The sequence below is a fragment of the Oncorhynchus keta genome, chromosome 19 (assembly GCF_023373465.1).
Source record: "Oncorhynchus keta strain PuntledgeMale-10-30-2019 chromosome 19, Oket_V2, whole genome shotgun sequence".
Lineage (NCBI taxonomy): Eukaryota > Metazoa > Chordata > Actinopteri > Salmoniformes > Salmonidae > Oncorhynchus > Oncorhynchus keta.
In genome coordinates, this window is record NC_068439.1 from 11,799,802 (window position 1) to 11,817,301 (window position 17,500).

Sequence of the window (17,500 nt, forward strand, 5' to 3'; positions counted from 1 at the left end):
GCACCACAGCAGAACCTGTCTCCCTGTAGAGGAAAGGCTGTGTAACCACTGCACCACAGCAGAACCTGTCTCCCTGTAGAGGAAAGGCTGTGTAACCACTGCACCACAGCAGAACCTGTCTCCCTGTAGAGGAAAGGCTGTGTAACCACTGCACCACAGCAGAACCTGTCTCCCTGTAGAGGAAAGGCTGTGTAACCACTGCACCACAGCAGAACCTGTCTCCCTGTAGAGGAAAGGCTGTGTAACCACTGCACCACAGCAGAACCTGTCTCCCTGTAGAGGAAAGGCTGTGTAACCACTGCACCACAGCAGAACCTGTCTCCCTGTAGAGGAAAGGCTGTGTAACCACTGCACCACAGCAGAACCTGTCTCCCTGTAGAGGAAAGGCTGTGTAACCACTGCACCACAGCAGAACCTGTCTCCCTGTAGAGGAAAGGCTGTGTAACCACTGCACCACAGCAGAACCTGTCTCCCTGTAGAGGAAAGGCTGTGTAACCACTGCACCACAGCAGAACCTGCTTCCCTGTAGAGGAAAGGCTGTACAACCACTGCACCACAGCAGAACCTGTCTCCCTGTAGAGGAAAGGCTGTACAACCACTGCACCACAGCAGAACCTGTCTCCCTGTAGAGGAAAGGCTGTACAACCACTGCACCACAGCAGAACCTATCTCCCTGTAGAGGAAAGGCTGTGTAACCACTGCACCACAGCAGAACCTGAGACTGAGATGCATTTCCTGACAAAATGTCAAAAATATACAACAATAAAGAGTGTCATTTCCCCAAATTTGAAACCCTTGTTCAAGGTTTCAAAGACCTCTCTGATGAGAGTAGGCTACCCGTCCTGTTGGGGGAGGACGCAGAGAGACCTCTCTGATGAGAGTAGGCTACCCGTCCTGTTGGGGGAGGACGCAGAGAGACCTCTCTGATGAGAGTAGGCTACCCGTCCTGTTGGGGGAGGACGCAGAGAGACATCTCTGATGAGAGTAGGCTACCCGTCCTGTTGGGGGAGGACGCAGAGAGACCTCTCTGATGAGAGTAGGCTACCCGTCCTGTTGGGGGAGGACGCAGAGAGACCTCTCTGATGAGAGTAGGCTACCCGTCCTGTTGGGGGAGGACGCAGAGAGACCTCTCTGATGAGAGTAGGCTACCCGTCCTGTTGGGGGAGGACGCAGAGAGACCTCTCTGATGAGAGTAGGCTACCCGTCCTGTTGGGGGAGGACGCAGAGAGACCTCTCTGATGAGAGTAGGCTACCCGTCCTGTTGGGGGAGGACGCAGAGAGACCTCTCTGATGAGAGTAGGCTACCCGTCCTGTTGGGGGAGGATGCAGAGAGCTGTGGGTTGGCAGCGCACTACATTACTGCCTGACATAAGATGAGGGACAGTGTCTGACAGACCAATCAACCTGCACTCTATCCTCTATGCTAATTGTTATTGTTGAATCTATGTTTATTTTGACACGTGGTTATTGTCGTTAGTGATTGTCCGACCACTGGCAATATGTACATCACTACGTCAAGTAAATAAGATTCTACCAAGATTCCTTTGGCTTTTGACCAGTGTGTTGAACTCTCACCTCTCCAGAGTCTGGGTCTGCCACTCCTGTAGAAGCAGGTCCAAGAAGTCAAAACATTTCCTGAGGGAGGAAGAAACCTCATCATTACTACAATCCTCTTCATCATCATCATTACTACAATCCTCTGCATCATTACTACAATCCTCTTCATCATTATTACAATCCTCCTCATCATTACTACAATCCTCCTCATCATCATCATTACTACAATCCTCTGCATCATTACTACAATCCTCTTCATCATTACTACAATCCTCTTCATCATTACTACAATCCTCTTCATCATCATCATTACTACAATCCTCTTCATCATCATTACAATCCTCTTCATCTTCATCATTACTACAATCCTCTGCATCATTACTACAATCCTCTTCATCATCATCATTACTACAATCCTCTTCATCATCATTACAATCCTCTTCATCTTCATCATTACTACAATCCTCTTCATCATCATTACAATCCTCTTCATCTTCATCATTACTACAATCCTCTGCATCATCATCATTACTACAATCCTCTGCATCATTACTACAATCCTCTTCATCATTACTACAATCCTCTTCATCATTACTACAATCCTCTTCATCATTACTACAATCCTCTTCATCATTACTACAATCCTCTTCATCATTACTACAATCCTCTTCATCATCACTACAATCCTCTTCATCATCACTACAATCCTCTTCATCATCACTACAATCCTCTTCATCATCACTACAATCCTCTTCATCATCACTACAATCCTCTTCATCATCACTACAACCCTCTTCATCATTACTACAATCCTCTTCATCATTACTACAATCCTCTTCATCATTACTACAATCCTCTTCATCATTACTACAATCCTCTTCATCATCATCATCATCACTACACTCCTCTTCATCATTACTACACTCCTCTTCATCATTACTACACTCCTCTTCATCATTACTACAACCCTCTTCATCATTACTACAACCCTCTTCATCATCATTACTACAATCCTCTTCATCATCATTACTACAATCCTCTTCATCATCATTACTACAATCCTCTTCATCATCATTACTACAATCCTCTTCATCATCACTACAACCCTCTTCATCATTACTACAACCCTCTTCATCATTACTACAACCCTCTTCATCATCATTACTACAATCCTCTTCATCATCATTACTACAATCCTCTTCATCATCATTACTACAATCCTCTTCATCATCATTACTACAATCCTCTTCATCATCATTACTACAATCCTCTTCATCATCATTACTACAATCCTCTTCATCATCATTACTACAATCCTCTTCATCATCATTACTAATCCTCTTCATCATCATTACTAATCCTCTTCATCATCATTACTACAATCCTCTTCATCATCATTACTGCAATCCTCTTCCTCATCATTACTACAATCCTCTTCCTCATCATTACTACAATCCTCTTCCTCATCATTACTACAATCCTCTTCCTCATCATTACTACAATCCTCTTCCTCATCATCACTACAATCCTCTTCATATTCATCACTACAATCCTCTTCATCATCATTATGTCTGTAATCATCATCATTACTACACTCCTCTTCATCATGCTCACCGTCTGACGGCCACAGACTTGCAGGTGCAGTTACTGGTGATCAGGGGGATGAGTCTGGGAACGTGTGTGTGCTGCAGAGACAAATACACAAAGGGTCATTTTATTATCTGTGGTACGTATCTGTGTGTGTGTGTGTGTGTGTGTATGTGTGTATGTGTATGTGTATGTGTGTGTGTGTGTGTGTGCGTGTGTGTTGGTGGTCTAACTCACCCGTATGATGAAGCGTATAGCAGACGCCCCTGAAGTGGCCATAACCTTGGCACAGTTAGGGATGAGGTTGAACAGGACAGGAAGAATTCCCTCAGCACCATGGTCAAACTTATTACCCAACACTGTCGACAGGTGACTGGGGAGGGGGGTGGAGAGATTAAGTGTCCCTTCCATTTTCCTTTTTGAGAAGTAATGTACAAAGGTGTGTGTATGTGTGTATGTGTGTATGTGTGTACATCTGTACAGACGTCTGTCTGTCTGTCTGTCTGTCTGTCTGTCTGTCTGTCTGTAGTACTCACGCCACAGTGATGCAGGCCTCTCGTACCACCTGTGATCGGAGGTCTTTAGCTGACAGTTTGAACGCTCCGTCCAACAGCCTCAGGTGTTGGTAGAAACACTCGTACTCCGTTGCCCCGGCAACAATCAGCGAGCGGATCTTCTTCATTGCAGCGGCTCTCTGGTCCCAGTCATGTTTGTCATCAGAACAGATCTCTCTGATCTTATTCAGGTTATCCTCCAGGTCACGAGATGAGTAGATCTGACACAGAGTGAGACAACAGACAGACAGACAGACGACAGACAGACAGACAGACGACAGACAGACAGACAGATGACAGATGACAGACAGACAGATGACAGACAGATGACAGACAGACGACAGACAGACAGACAGATGACAGATGACAGACAGATGACAGATGACAGACAGACGACAGACAGACAGACAGACAGATGACAGATGACAGACAGACGACAGACAGACAGACAGACAGACGACAGATGACAGATGACAGACGAGACAACAGACAGACGACAGACAGACGAGACAACAGACAGACGAGACAACAGACAGACAAGACAACAGACAGACGAGACAACAGACAGACGAGACAACAGACAGACGAGACAACAGACAGAGAGACAACAGACAGAGAGACAACAGACAGAGAGACAACAGACAGAGAGACAACAGACAGAGAGACAACAGACAGAGAGACAACAGACAGAGAGACAACAGACAGAGAGACAACAGACAGAGAGACAACAGACAGAGAGACAACAGACAGAGAGACAACAGACAGAGAGACAACAGACAGAGAGACAACAGACAGAGAGACAACAGACAGAGAGACAACAGACAGAGAGACAACAGACAGAGAGACAACAGACAGAAAGACAACAGACAGAGAGACAACAGACAGAGAGACAACAGACAGAGAGACAACAGACAGAGAGACAAGAGGCAGACGAGAGAGACAGAGGTTTAGACAAAGTGTCTTGTCTACAATGCTTGCAGTCCCGGTACTAATGCATACTAGCGTGTGTTACCTGTACTGTGGGGACGTCAGTGAAAGATTTGATGAAGTCTTCTTCATCGATGCCCCCGGTTCCATCCTTAGACGCACCTAGAGACAGAGAGGTCAGAGAGGTCAGAGTACGTGTGTCCCCCAGTCTTAGTGACACTAAGTTGTCCCACCCAAGCACTATCTGACCTGATTCAACTATACTATTAATGTAGTAGAGCAGGGCTGTCCAATCCTGAGAGAGACCCTGCTGTAGGTTTTTAACTCCAATCCTGTTCCTGCAAATTATTCGAATCAGGTCCTCTAGATTAGGATTTGAGTTAAACCCTACAGCAGGGTCTCTCTCCAGGAACAGGGTTGGAGTGAAACGGACCCCTTCCACATGTCTCCCACCCGATACAGAACCCTCAACAGGGGTGGGATGGTTCATCATCTCTATCATATACATCTCTTTCAGGCAGAACTAAAACAAGCCTGAGAGATCAAGCCCAGATAGAGCCACAGAGACGTGACTGATGTGACTGATGATGACAGAGCCACAGAGATGTGACTGATGATGACAGAGCCACAGAGAAGTGACTGATGATGACAGATAGAGCCACAGAGATGTGACTGATGATGACAGATAGAGCCACAGAGACGTGACTGATGACAGATAGAGCCACAGAGACGTGACTGATGATGACAGATAGAGCCACAGAGACGTGACTGATGATGACAGATAGAGCCACAGAGACGTGACTGATGATGACAGATAGAGCCACAGAGACGTGACTGATGATGACAGATAGAGCCACAGAGATGTGACTGATGATGACAGATAGAAGAGCAGAGATATGACTGATGACAGATAGAGCCACAGAGATGTGACTGATGATGACAGATAGAAGAGCAGAGACATGACTGATGACAGATAGCCAGAGACGTGACTGATGATGACAGATAGAGCCACAGAGACGTGACTGATGATGACAGATAGAGCCACAGAGACGTGACTGATGATGACAGAGCCACAGAGACGTGACTGATGACAGATAGCCACAGAGACGTGACTGATGACAGATAGCCACAGAGACGTGACTGATGACAGATAGCCACAGAGACGTGACTGATGATGACAGATAGAGCCACAGAGACGTGACTGATGATGACAGATAGAGCCACAGAGACGTGACTGATGATGACAGATAGAGCCACAGAGACGTGACTGATGATGACAGATAGAGCCAGAGACGTGACTGATGATGACAGATAGAGCCAGAGACGTGACTGATGATGACAGATAGCCACAGAGACGTGACTGATGATGACAGATAGCCACAGAGACGTGACTGATGATGACAGATAGAAGAGCAGAGATATGACTGATGACAGATAGAGCCACAGAGACGTGACTGATGATGACAGATAGAGCCACAGAGACGTGACTGATGATGACAGATAGAGCCACAGAGATGTGACTGATGATGACAGATAGAGCCACAGAGACGTGACTGATGATGACAGATAGAGCCACAGAGACGTGACTGATGATGACAGATAGAGCCACAGAGACGTGACTGATGATGACAGATAGCCACAGAGATGTGACTGATGATGACAGATAGAGCCACAGAGACGTGACTGATGATGACAGATAGAGCCACAGAGACGTGACTGATGATGACAGATAGAGCCACAGAGACGTGACTGATGATGACAGATAGAGCCACAGAGACGTGACTGATGATGACAGATAGAGCCACAGAGACGTGACTGATGATGACAGATAGAGCCACAGAGACGTGACTGATGATGACAGATAGCCACAGAGACGTGACTGATGATGACAGATGAAAAGGCTCCTGTGAAGCAGCCAGAAAACCTCTGTCAGTATGTTCTTCTTACTCATCTAGCCCAGGATGTTCCCCAACATCCCCTCCCACCACACACTATTTGTTATGGGGTGCAGAGAACATGTTGTTGCTGGTGCAAGTCTATACATTTATGTAAAATGAGCAAAACATTTGTTAAACTAGCTACAAAACATTAGCTTTAATGACGTGTTCATTTTATTTCTTACTCATATATATATATATATTTTTTAAACTGCATTGTTGGTTAAGGGCCTGTAAGTAAGCATTTCACTGTAACTGTTGTATTCGGCACGTGACCCAGCTCAGGGTCACAGGGTCAAAGGGTGTGTGATGAATACAGTTAGTGTTTTATATCGGACGTCTCAGCAGTCGTGTTTCAGTCATCAAGACTAACGAAATTAATCAAAGAGACTAATGATATGAAATTAAATCGAAGGAACTTTATTTGCAAAATGTTAATTTTATAACAGTGTGAGTAATCCCGGGTTAATGCTACCAATGACGTATCAATGTCTAAGAGGTAAACAGGGCTGGACTTCCATGTAAATAGGATCCCGCCTCTTACCTCCGATCTTGGAAGCCGTAGTGTTGGGTCTTCGTGCAGCAGAGGACTCTGCCGACTTCTTGGGGACCTTGGGGACCTTGAAGGCAGCCTGAGCACGGTTCCCATCTGCACTGTCTGCATCATCCTCAAAACTACGGTCTGAGAGAGAGAGAAATGGATAGAGAGAGATAAGCAACATTCTTATCGTACTTATACTATTTCCTAAAGTAGTTAAAGAAAGAAGATGATGAGAGGGGGGATGAGGAAGGGGAGAGAGATGAGGAAGGGGGAAGAGAGATGAGGAAGGGGGAAGAGAGATGAGGAAGGGGGAAGAGAGATGAGGAAGGGGGAGAGATGAGGAAGGGGAAGAGAGATGAGGAAGGGGAGAGAGATGAGGAAGGGGGAGAGAGATGAGGAAGGGGGGAGAGAGATGAGGAAGGGGAGAGAGATGAGGAAGGGGGAGAGAGATGAGGAAGGGGGAGAGAGATGAGGAAGGGGGAGATGAGGAAGGGGGAGAGATGAGGAAGGGGGAGAGATGAGGAAGGGGGAGAGATGAGGAAGGGGGAGAGATGAGGAAGGGGAGGAGAGATGAGGAAGGGGGAGGAGAGATGAGGAAGGGGGAGAGATGAGGAAGGGGAGGAGAGATGAGGAAGGGGAAGAGGAAGGGGTAGTAGAGATGAGGAAGGGGAGGGGAGAGGGGAGAGAGGAGAGGAGGGGGGAGAGATGAGGAAGGGGGAGGAGAGATGAGGAAGGGGGAGGAGAGATGAGGAAGGGGGAAGAGGAAGGGGTAGTAGAGATGAGGAAGGGGAGGGGGAGAGGGGAGAGAGGAGAGGAGGGGGAAAGGAGAGGAGGGGGGAGAGGAGAGGAGGGGGGAGATGAGGAAGGGGAGGAGAGATGAGGAAGGGGAAGAGGCAGTAGAGATGAGGAAGGGGAGGGGGAGAGGAGAGGAGGGGGAGATGAGGAAGGGGAGGAGAGATGAGGAAGGGGAAGAGGAAGGGGAGGGGAGGGGGAGAGGGAGAGAGAGGAGGGGGAGAGGAGAGGAGAGGAGGGGAGAGGAGAGGAGGGGGAGAGGAGAGGAGGGGGAGAGGAGAGGAGGGGGGAGAGGAGAGGAGGGGGAGAGGAGAGGAGGGGGGAGAGGAGAGGAGGGGGGGGGGGGTCTTGGCTGAAGAAAAGAGCAGAGTTAGTGTTGATCAGTCATCAATGGTAAACAATAGAAACAGTGACAGCATCTCACACAGCCAATACTCTCCCTCTCCAACACACATGCACACACCCAGCGGCACAACCATCACTAACAGTGAATTAGAGGTGGGTGGTATACTGTATTTTACTATTTACTGGTAGTGATGCACGGACCGGTTTGGGCCCGGACCCACACACAGTCAAAATGCAGAACATCGAAAAATATGCATTTTCAAACATTTCGCCTGCGTTTCATATACGTGCAACTACAGTTTTCCTTTACACAAAATACATTTGTGCAACACTTTCGGCAGAAAATCGTCAATCAGATGACAACAGAAGTGCAACTATCTGGCTAGCAGCCAAGAAAATGAGCTTTACAACAAAGAAAGCAAGGTCATTTTTGCAAAAACGATGCATGGCCAGGTTTATCATTGAAAGAATGTAGCCAGATACATTTTCAAATGTTTTGCTTGTAGTTAATTTAGCATTTTAACTTGCTACCGGAGACTCAAACTACACTGGAAGAAAAGTAGCCTCCACATCAGTCAGAGCGGTCTGGTGATCCAACAATGACAGCGAAGACATTTCATCTGAGTGGAGGCGTGTAAATGAGGCACAAAAATGAGTCCTACCTTCATGGTTTGGCGCGAACACAGACTGAAGCAGAATTTACAACGACAAGCATTTTATATCTGTTTTTACAAAACGCAGAAACTTATTTATGTTTTTTATTTTATTTTCCGCATGAAAAAAAAAATGCAGTCCTGCATTAACATGACCCCTGGCACAACCAAATCAAATCAAATCAAATCAAATTTATTTATATAGCCCTTCGTACATCAGCTGATATCTCAAAGTGCTGTACAGAAACCCAGCCTAAAACCCCAAACAGCAAACAATGCAGGTGTAAAAGCAACACACACATCTAACCACACCCATCCCACCATCATCTAAACACACCCAGCCAACCCCCCCACCATCAACCAAACACACCCAGCCAACCCCCCACCATCAACCAAACTAAACACACCCAGCCAACCCCCCCACCATCATCTAAACACACCCAGCCAACCCCCACCATCAACCAAACACACCCAGCCACCCCCACCATCAACCAAACACACCCAGCCAACCCCCACCATCAACCAAACACACCCAGCCAACCCCCCCACCATCAACCAAACACAGCCAACCCCACCATCAACCAAACACAACCAAACCAACCCCCCCCACCATCAACCAAACACACCCAGCCAACCCCCACCATCATCCAAACACACCCACCCCACCATCACCCCCCAGCCACCATCAACCAAACACACCCAGCCAACCCCCCACCATCAACCAAACACACCCAGCCAACCCCCCACCATCATCCAAACACACCCAGCCAACCCCCACCATCATCCAAACACACGCAGCCAACCCCCACCATCATCCAAACACACCCAGCCAACCCCCACCATCATCCAAACACCCCACCATCATCCAAACACACCCAGCAACAACCCCCCCCCCCCCCCACCATCATCCAAACACACCCAGCCAACCCCCACCATCATCCAAACACACCCAGCCAACCCCCCACCATCATCCAAACACACCCAGCCAACCCCCCACCATCAACCAAACACACCCAGCCAACCCCCACCATCATCCAAACACACCCAGCCAACCCCCACCATCAACCAAACACACCCAGCCAACCCCCACCATCATCCAAACACACCCACCATCATCCAAACACACCCACCAACCCCCCACCATCATCCAAACACACCCAGCCAACCCCCCACCATCATCCAAACACACACAGCCAACCCCCACCATCATCCAAACACACCCACCCCACCATCATCCAAACACACCCAGCCAACCCCCACCACCAAACACACCCCCCACCATCAACCAAACACACCCAGCCAACCCCCACCATCATCCAAACACACCCACCCCCCACCATCCAAACACACCCAAATAACCCACACCACCAAACACACCCAAATAACCCCCCACCATCATCCAAACACACCCAAATAACCACCCACAACACATCAAACACACCCACCCCACCCACCAAACACATCAAACACCATCATCCAAACACACCCCACCATCAAACACACCCACCAACCCACCCATCAAACACAAATAACCAACCAAACACCCCATCAAACACAACCAACCCAGCCCATCAAACACAACCAACCCACCCCATCAAACACAACCAACCCACCCCATCAAACACAACCAACCCACCCCATCAAACACAACCAACCCACCCCAACAAACACAACCAACCCACCCCATCAAACACAACCAACCCACCCCATCAAACACAACCAACCCACCCCATCAAACACAACCAACCCACCCCATCAAACACAACCAACCCACCCCATCAAACACAACCAACCCAGCCCATCAAACACAACCAACCCACCCCATCAAACACAACCAACCCACCCCATCAAACACAACCAACCCACCCCATCAAACACAACCAACCCACCCCATCAAACACAACCAACCCACCCCATCAAACACAACCAACCCAGCCCTTATTCACACTAAATGAACCCAGCACTAATGTATGCTCTTTCAGAAACACCCAGAGTGCCCAGCCCTGCACTCACAGTCACAGATGCGTTTGCAGATGAGGCGCCGCATGCCTCCAGTAGGGCGTGGTTTTGGGGCGCCACCTTCTTCTCAGACCCGTACCCCAACACACACCCCCCACCCCATAAACACACCCCTCAAAACAGATCTACACACACCTTATTGCCATCCAAAAAACCCTCCACCCATATCATTGATGGCATTTTCTCTCGCTCTCTCCCTTCCTCTCTTGCTCTCTCTTCCTCTCTCGATCTTCTCCCCACCTTCCCTCTGCGGCCAGGCAGCCAATCAGCGCAGCGACGACATCATGCTGTAGCAGCCAGTGCGGAGGAAGGGGAGAGAGTGTGTGTGTGTGTAAGTGAAAAACTGAAAAACTAACATGGTTTCTCTAGCCTCCCTCCCAGCAGCTAACCTAAGCTCATTACCATCAATACACACACACACCCACCCACAGAGGCAATGATAACTTCACACACACACTACAAAGAGCCTAATCATATTTCACATATTGTGATATCCATAGAACTAAGACCTCCACACACACAGAGAACAAAAGGCTGAGTGGGTCGTGGTGGTGTAGAGATCAGATCAGGAGGGAGAGGAGACCGAGGGGAGGAGTGTGTGGGGGGAGCACACCACTCCAGCTGAGAACTGATCTTTAAAAACACCAGCTCAGGACAGAGAGAGTGTTCCGGCTCAGGACAGAGAGAGTGTTCCGGCTCAGGACAGAGAGAGTGTTCCGGCTCAGGACAGAGAGAGTGTTCCGGCTCAGGACAGAGAGAGTGTTCCGGCTCAGGACAGAGAGTGTTCCGGCTCAGGACAGAGAGGACAGAGAGAGTGTTCCGGCTCAGGACAGAGAGAGTGTTCCGGCTCAGGACAGAGAGAGTGTTCCGGCTCAGGACAGAGAGAGTGTTCCGGCTCAGGACAGAGAGAGTGTTCCGGCTCAGGACAGAGAGAGTGTTCCGGCTCAGGACAGAGAGTGTTCCGGCTCAGGACAGACAGAGAGTGTTCCGGCTCAGGACAGAGAGAGTGTTCCGGCTCAGGACAGAGAGAGTGTTCCGGCTCAGGACAGAGAGAGTGTTCCGGCTCAGGACAGAGAGAGTGTTCCGGCTCAGGACAGAGAGAGTGTTCCGGCTCAGGACAGAGAGAGTGTTCCGGCTCAGGACAGAGAGAGTGTTCCGGCTCAGGACAGAGAGAGTGTTCCGGCTCAGGACAGAGAGAGTGTTCCGGCTCAGGACAGAGAGAGTGTTCCGGCTCAGGACAGAGAGGCTCAGGACAGTGTTCCGGCTCAGGACAGAGAGGCTCAGGACAGAGAGAGTGTTCCGGCTCAGGACAGAGAGTGTTCCGGCTCAGGACAGAGAGAGTGTTCCGGCTCAGGACAGAGAGAGTGTTCCGGCTCAGGACAGAGAGAGTGTTCCGGCTCAGGACAGAGAGAGTGTTCCGGCTCAGGACAGAGAGAGTGTTCCGGCTCAGGACAGAGAGAGTGTTCCGGCTCAGGACAGAGAGAGTGTTCCGGCTCAGGACAGAGAGAGTGTTCCGGCTCAGGACAGAGAGAGTGTTCCGGCTCAGGACAGAGAGAGTGTTCCGGCTCAGGACAGAGAGAGTGTTCCGGCTCAGGACAGAGAGAGTGTTCCGGCTCAGGACAGAGAGAGTGTTCCGGCTCAGGACAGAGAGAGTGTTCCGGCTCAGGACAGAGAGAGTGTTCCATCTCAGGACAGAGAGAGTGTTCCGGCTCAGGACAGAGAGAGTGTTCCGGCTCAGGACAGAGAGAGTGTTCCGGCTCAGGACAGAGAGAGTGTTCCGGCTCAGGACAGAGAGAGTGTTCCGGCTCAGGACAGAGAGAGTGTTCCATCTCAGGACAGAGAGAGTGTTCCATCTCTGTAGAGAACAGTCAAATAAAGAAACATCCTGGAGTGAGTAGGCGTGGCCAAACTCTGGACTGGTACTGTAAAATATGTATTTGATTAAACATGATTTATTTTGGGGCCTTTTTTCTGCAATTAGCCCACACAAACACATTGAATAACAGATCGACCACATGGAACAGATGGCACCGAAAAATATCAAAAAGGAAGTTTGTTCTGAAATGTCTCTCCTATTACTGAGCGATATACCGTAATGTCTGGACTATTAAGCGCACCTGAATATAAACCGCAACTGATTTATTTTTAAACATGTCTTTTTGTACATAAATAAGCCGCAGGTGCCTACCGGTACATTGAAACAAATTAACTTTACACAGCCTTTAAACGAAACACGGCTTGTAACAAAAATAAATAGGCTTTAACGAAACACGGCTTGTAACAAAAATTAAACAGTAGCCTACCAGTAAAGTCATTGGTCACTATCTTCCTCCTCCTGTGCACTGAAGCCATCTCCTTCGGTGTCGGAGTTGAATAGCCTCAGAATTGCTTCATCCGATGTTGGATCGTTTTCATTGTCGCTCTCGTCACTTTCATCCGGAGGCAAATTTCCAGCTGAACTGCCCTCAACAACACGCAGCAGTCCAGCCTTTCGAAACCCGTTGATGATAGTGGATTTTTTGACAATGCGCCACGCTGTCAAGACCCACTGGCAGACTTGACCATAAGTGGCTCTTCGCATGCTGCCCGTTTTAGTGAAGGATTTCTCCCCACTTGTCATCCAAGCCTCCCACTGAACACGGAGCGCCACCTTAAATGCACGATTTACACTGATGTCGAGTGGCTGCAAATACTTTGTCGTGCCCCCAGGAATCACAGCTGGAATTGAGTTTGTCCTCTTGATGGCTTCTTTCACAGAATCTGTTATGTGGGCCCTCATGCTGTCCAACACAAGCAATGCCTTGTGAAAGAATCGTCCCGGTCGCTTACCGTAACACTCCGTATGCCGTTCACGCATTAGACCTTCCGTCACACATCCTTTCTTGCTGACTTTCACAACAATTCCTCTCTGGGAATGTTTCTCTTGGCATCGTCATGCGTTTAAAAGTCAACATCGGTGGAAGCTTTTCTCCCGATGCCGTGCAGCTCAGAACACAGGTGAAGTGCCTTTTCTCCCGATGACGTGCAGCTCAGAACACAGGTGAAGTGCCTTTTCTCCCGATGCCGTTGCAGCTCAGAACACAGGTGAAGTGCCTTTTCTCCCGATGACGTTGCAGCTCAGAACACAGGTGAAGTGCCTTTTCTCCCGATGACGTTGCAGCTCAGAACACAGGTGAAGTGCCTTTTCTCCCGATGACGTTGCAGCTCAGAACACAGGTGAAGTGCCTTTTCTCCCGATGACGTTGCAGCTCAGAACACAGGTGAAGTGCCTTTTCTCCCGATGACGTTGCAGCTCAGAACACAGGTGAAGTGCCTTTTCTCCCGATGACCGTGCAGCTCAGAACACAGGTGAAGTGCCTTTTCTCCCGATGCCGTGCAGCTCAGAACACAGGTGAGTGCCTTTTCTCCCGATGCCGTCAGCAGCTCAGAACACAGGTGAAGTGCCTTTTCTCCCGATGCCGTTGCAGCTCAGAACACAGGTGAAGTGCCTTTTCTCCCGATGCCGTTGCAGCTCAGAACACAGGTGAAGTGCCTTTTCTCCCGATGCGTTGCAGCTCAGAACACAGGTGAAGTGCCTTTTCTCCCGATGCTGTTGCAGCTCAGAACACAGGTGAAGTGCCTTTTCTCCCGATGCCAGGTGAAGTTTTCTCCCGATGCAGCTCAGTGAAGTGCATGCTCAGCTCAGAACACAGGTGAAGTGCCTTTTCTCCCGATGCCGTGCAGCTCAGAACACAGGTGAAGTGCCTTTTCTCCCGATGCTGTTGCAGCTCAGAACACAGGTGAAGTGCCTTTTCTCCCGATGCACAGGTGTTGCAGCTCAGAACACAGGTGAAGTGCCTTTTCTCCCGATGCTGTTGCAGCTCAGAACACAGGTGAAGTGCCTTTTCTCCCGATGCTGTTGCAGCTCAGAACACAGGTGTAGTGCCTTTTCTCCCGATGCTGTTGCAGCTCAGAACACAGGTGAAGTGCCTTTTCTCCCGATGCTGTGCAGCTCAGAACACAGGTGAAGTGCCTTTTCTCCCGATGCCGTGCAGCTCAGAACACAGGTGAAGTGCCTTTTCTCCCGATGACGTTGCAGCTCAGAACACAGGTGAAGTGCCTTTTCTCCCGATGCCGTGCAGCTCAGAACACAGGTGAAGTGCCTTTTCTCCCGATGACGTTGCAGCTCAGAACACAGGTGAAGTGCCTTTTCTCCCGATGACGTTGCAGCTCAGAATACAGGTGTAGTGCCTTTTCTCCCGATGCCGTGCAGCTCAGAACACAGGTGAAGTGCGTTCTTTCATGCCCAGTTGTTTTCAGCGTGACGGATGATTCGCCTTTCCTGTTGACAGTCCGAGTGAGAGGCAGGTCAAACGTCAGAGGAACCCCATCCATATTTATGATGTCGTGCGGGCCGATGGAATGCCCCTCTATCTTTGCATCAGTGAATTTGAGGGAAGTTTGTAACTTTTTCCTCGTAGTCGGGAGCTGCTGACACAGACTCGTCTGTACCCTGATGGACAGGCCTTTATGTCTCATAAATCTTAGACACCACGATGGTCCACCTCTAAAATCCTCAAACTTCATTGCGGTGGCGATTTGTTTTGGCTTTCAGTCGGATCTGCACAGTTGAAACACCTCGGCCGTCTGCTCTCTGTGTGTTGACCCAGTCTTCAAGCTCATTTTACATTTACATTACATTTAAGTCATTTAGCAGACGCTCTTATCCAGAGCGATTTACAAATTGGTGCATTCACCTTATGACATCCAGTGGAACAGCCACTTTACAATAGTGCATCTAAATCTTTTAAGGGGGGGGGGGTGAGAAGGATTACTTTATCCTATCCTAGGTATTCCTTAAAGAGGTGGGGTTTCAGGTGTCTCCGGAAGGTGGTGATTGACTCCGCTGTCCTGGCGTCGTGAGGGAGTTTGTTCCACCATTGGGGGGCCAGAGCAGCGAACAGTTTTGACTGGGCTGAGCGGGAACTGTACTTCCTCAGTGGTAGGGAGGCGAGCAGGCCAGAGGTGGATGAACGCAGTGCCCTTGTTTGGGTGTAGGGCCTGATCAGAGCCTGGAGGTACTGAGGTGCCGTTCCCCTCACAGCTCCGTGAGGCAAGCACCATGGTCTTGTAGCGGATGCGAGCTTCAACTGGAAGCCAGTGGAGAGAGCGGAGGAGCGGGGTGACGTGAGAGAACTTGGGAAGGTTGAACACCAGACGGGCTGCGGCGTTCTGGATGAGTTGTAGGGGTTTAATGGCACAGGCAGGGAGCCCAGCCAACAGCGAGTTGCAGTAATCCAGACGGGAGATGACAAGTGCCTGGATTAGGACCTGCGCCGCTTCCTGTGTGAGGCAGGGTCGTACTCTGCGGATGTTGTAGAGCATGAACCTACAGGAACGGGCCACCGCCTTGATGTTAGTTGAGAACGACAGGGTGTTGTCCAGGATCACGCCAAGGTTCTTAGCGCTCTGGGAGGAGGACACAATGGAGTTGTCAACCGTGATGGCGAGATCATGGAACGGGCAGTCCTTACCCGTCTGAAAGATTATTTGTACAGGAGAAATCGGTCCGTTTTCTGCGTCATGTTTGGCTACCAAAAAAAAAAACGAAAATTCAGTTATAAAAACGCCAAACTTTTTCCATAATAACTCCATAATAATCGACTGAAACATGGCAAACGTTGTTTAGAATCAATCCCCAAGGTGTTTTTCTACATATCTCTTCAATGTGGTATCGTTCCTGGAAGTGTGCTTCTCTGTCTGTATCCCATGGCAAAATGAGTGTTACTGGGAATTACGCACCAATTTAGACAAAGGACGGCCCCCCCTGGCAAATGTAGTCTCTTATGGCCAATCTTCCAATGATATGCCTACAAATACGCCACAATGCTGTAGACATCTTGGATGAACGGCAGAGCGCATAAGCTCGTTCACAGCATATTCACAGCCATATAAGGAGACGTTAGTAAAACACAGCGTCCAAAATCCTGTTCATTTCCAAGTTTCATCTTGGTTTCGCCTGTAAGATCAGTTCTGGGGTACTCATAGATAATATCTTTGCAGTTTTGAAAACGTCAGAGTGTTTTCTTTCCAACACTGGCAATTATATGCAGTCGAGCATATTTTCGTGACAAAATATTGCGCTTAAAACGGGCACGTTTTTTAATCCAATAATGACATAGCGCCCCCATAGGTTGAAGAGGTTAACACAGCGCGCATCCAACCCGGAAGCCAGCCGCACCAATGTGCCGGAGGAAACACCGTGCACCTGGCCACCTTGGTTAGCGCACACTGCGCCCAGCCTGCCACAGGAGTCGCTGGTGCGCGATGAGACAAGGATATCCCTGCCGACCAAGCCCTCCCTAACCTGGGCGACGCTAGGCCAATTGTGCGTCGCCCCACGGACCTCCCGGTCGTGGCCGGTTACGCCTGTCTCACGATTACATCTTTAAACTAAAGGGCAACCTGGCATCCATGACCGGGAGAAGCGTCCATCCATGATGTACACGGGTAAAATAATCTAGCTAGCTACATTTTCAGATATTTCACATTTCTAAATTGGACAGAAAGTAATTTTCCTTTCAAGTTAAAGTGTACTGTTAGCTAGCT

At 49.1% G+C, this 17,500-nt stretch overlaps 2 protein-coding genes and 1 long non-coding RNA gene across 7 annotated transcripts in view; 1 reads left to right on the top strand and 2 right to left on the bottom strand.

Moving 5' to 3' along the window:
- LOC127909204 (uncharacterized) overlaps window positions 1–827 on the bottom strand; it is a 1,537-nt gene extending 710 nt beyond the window's left edge. Inside the window, exon 1 of the mRNA XM_052469454.1 lies at window positions 1–827. This exon is cut by the window's left edge and continues 185 nt beyond it. Within this exon, the coding sequence (XP_052325414.1) occupies window positions 1–732 (732 nt within the window). The 5' untranslated portion in view covers window positions 733–827.
- The window catches only part of LOC118397938 (CLIP-associating protein 2-like), a 149,238-nt gene that overhangs the window by 67,654 nt on the left and 64,084 nt on the right, over window positions 1–17,500 (bottom strand). Inside the window, exons 8-13 of the mRNA XM_052469456.1 lie at window positions 7,107–7,244; window positions 4,711–4,787; window positions 3,681–3,919; window positions 3,382–3,517; window positions 3,172–3,242; window positions 1,576–1,635 (exon numbers count right to left, since the gene is read on the bottom strand). Coding sequence (XP_052325416.1) covers window positions 1,576–1,635; window positions 3,172–3,242; window positions 3,382–3,517; window positions 3,681–3,919; window positions 4,711–4,787; window positions 7,107–7,244 — 721 coding nt within the window. The remainder of the gene's footprint in view (window positions 1–1,575; window positions 1,636–3,171; window positions 3,243–3,381; window positions 3,518–3,680; window positions 3,920–4,710; window positions 4,788–7,106; window positions 7,245–17,500) is intronic.
- LOC127909208 (uncharacterized) lies at window positions 13,401–15,984 on the top strand. Of its 5 annotated transcripts, XR_008070276.1 has the most exons (4): window positions 13,959–14,216; window positions 14,348–14,391; window positions 14,959–15,002; window positions 15,046–15,984. It is a non-coding gene; the product is annotated as an uncharacterized LOC127909208 (long non-coding RNA). The 5 variants fall into 5 exon arrangements; XR_008070273.1 differs by lacking the exons at window positions 14,348–14,391; window positions 15,046–15,984 and adding an exon at window positions 13,401–13,952 and having other exon boundaries at window positions 13,997–14,216; window positions 14,959–15,024; XR_008070275.1 differs by lacking the exon at window positions 14,959–15,002.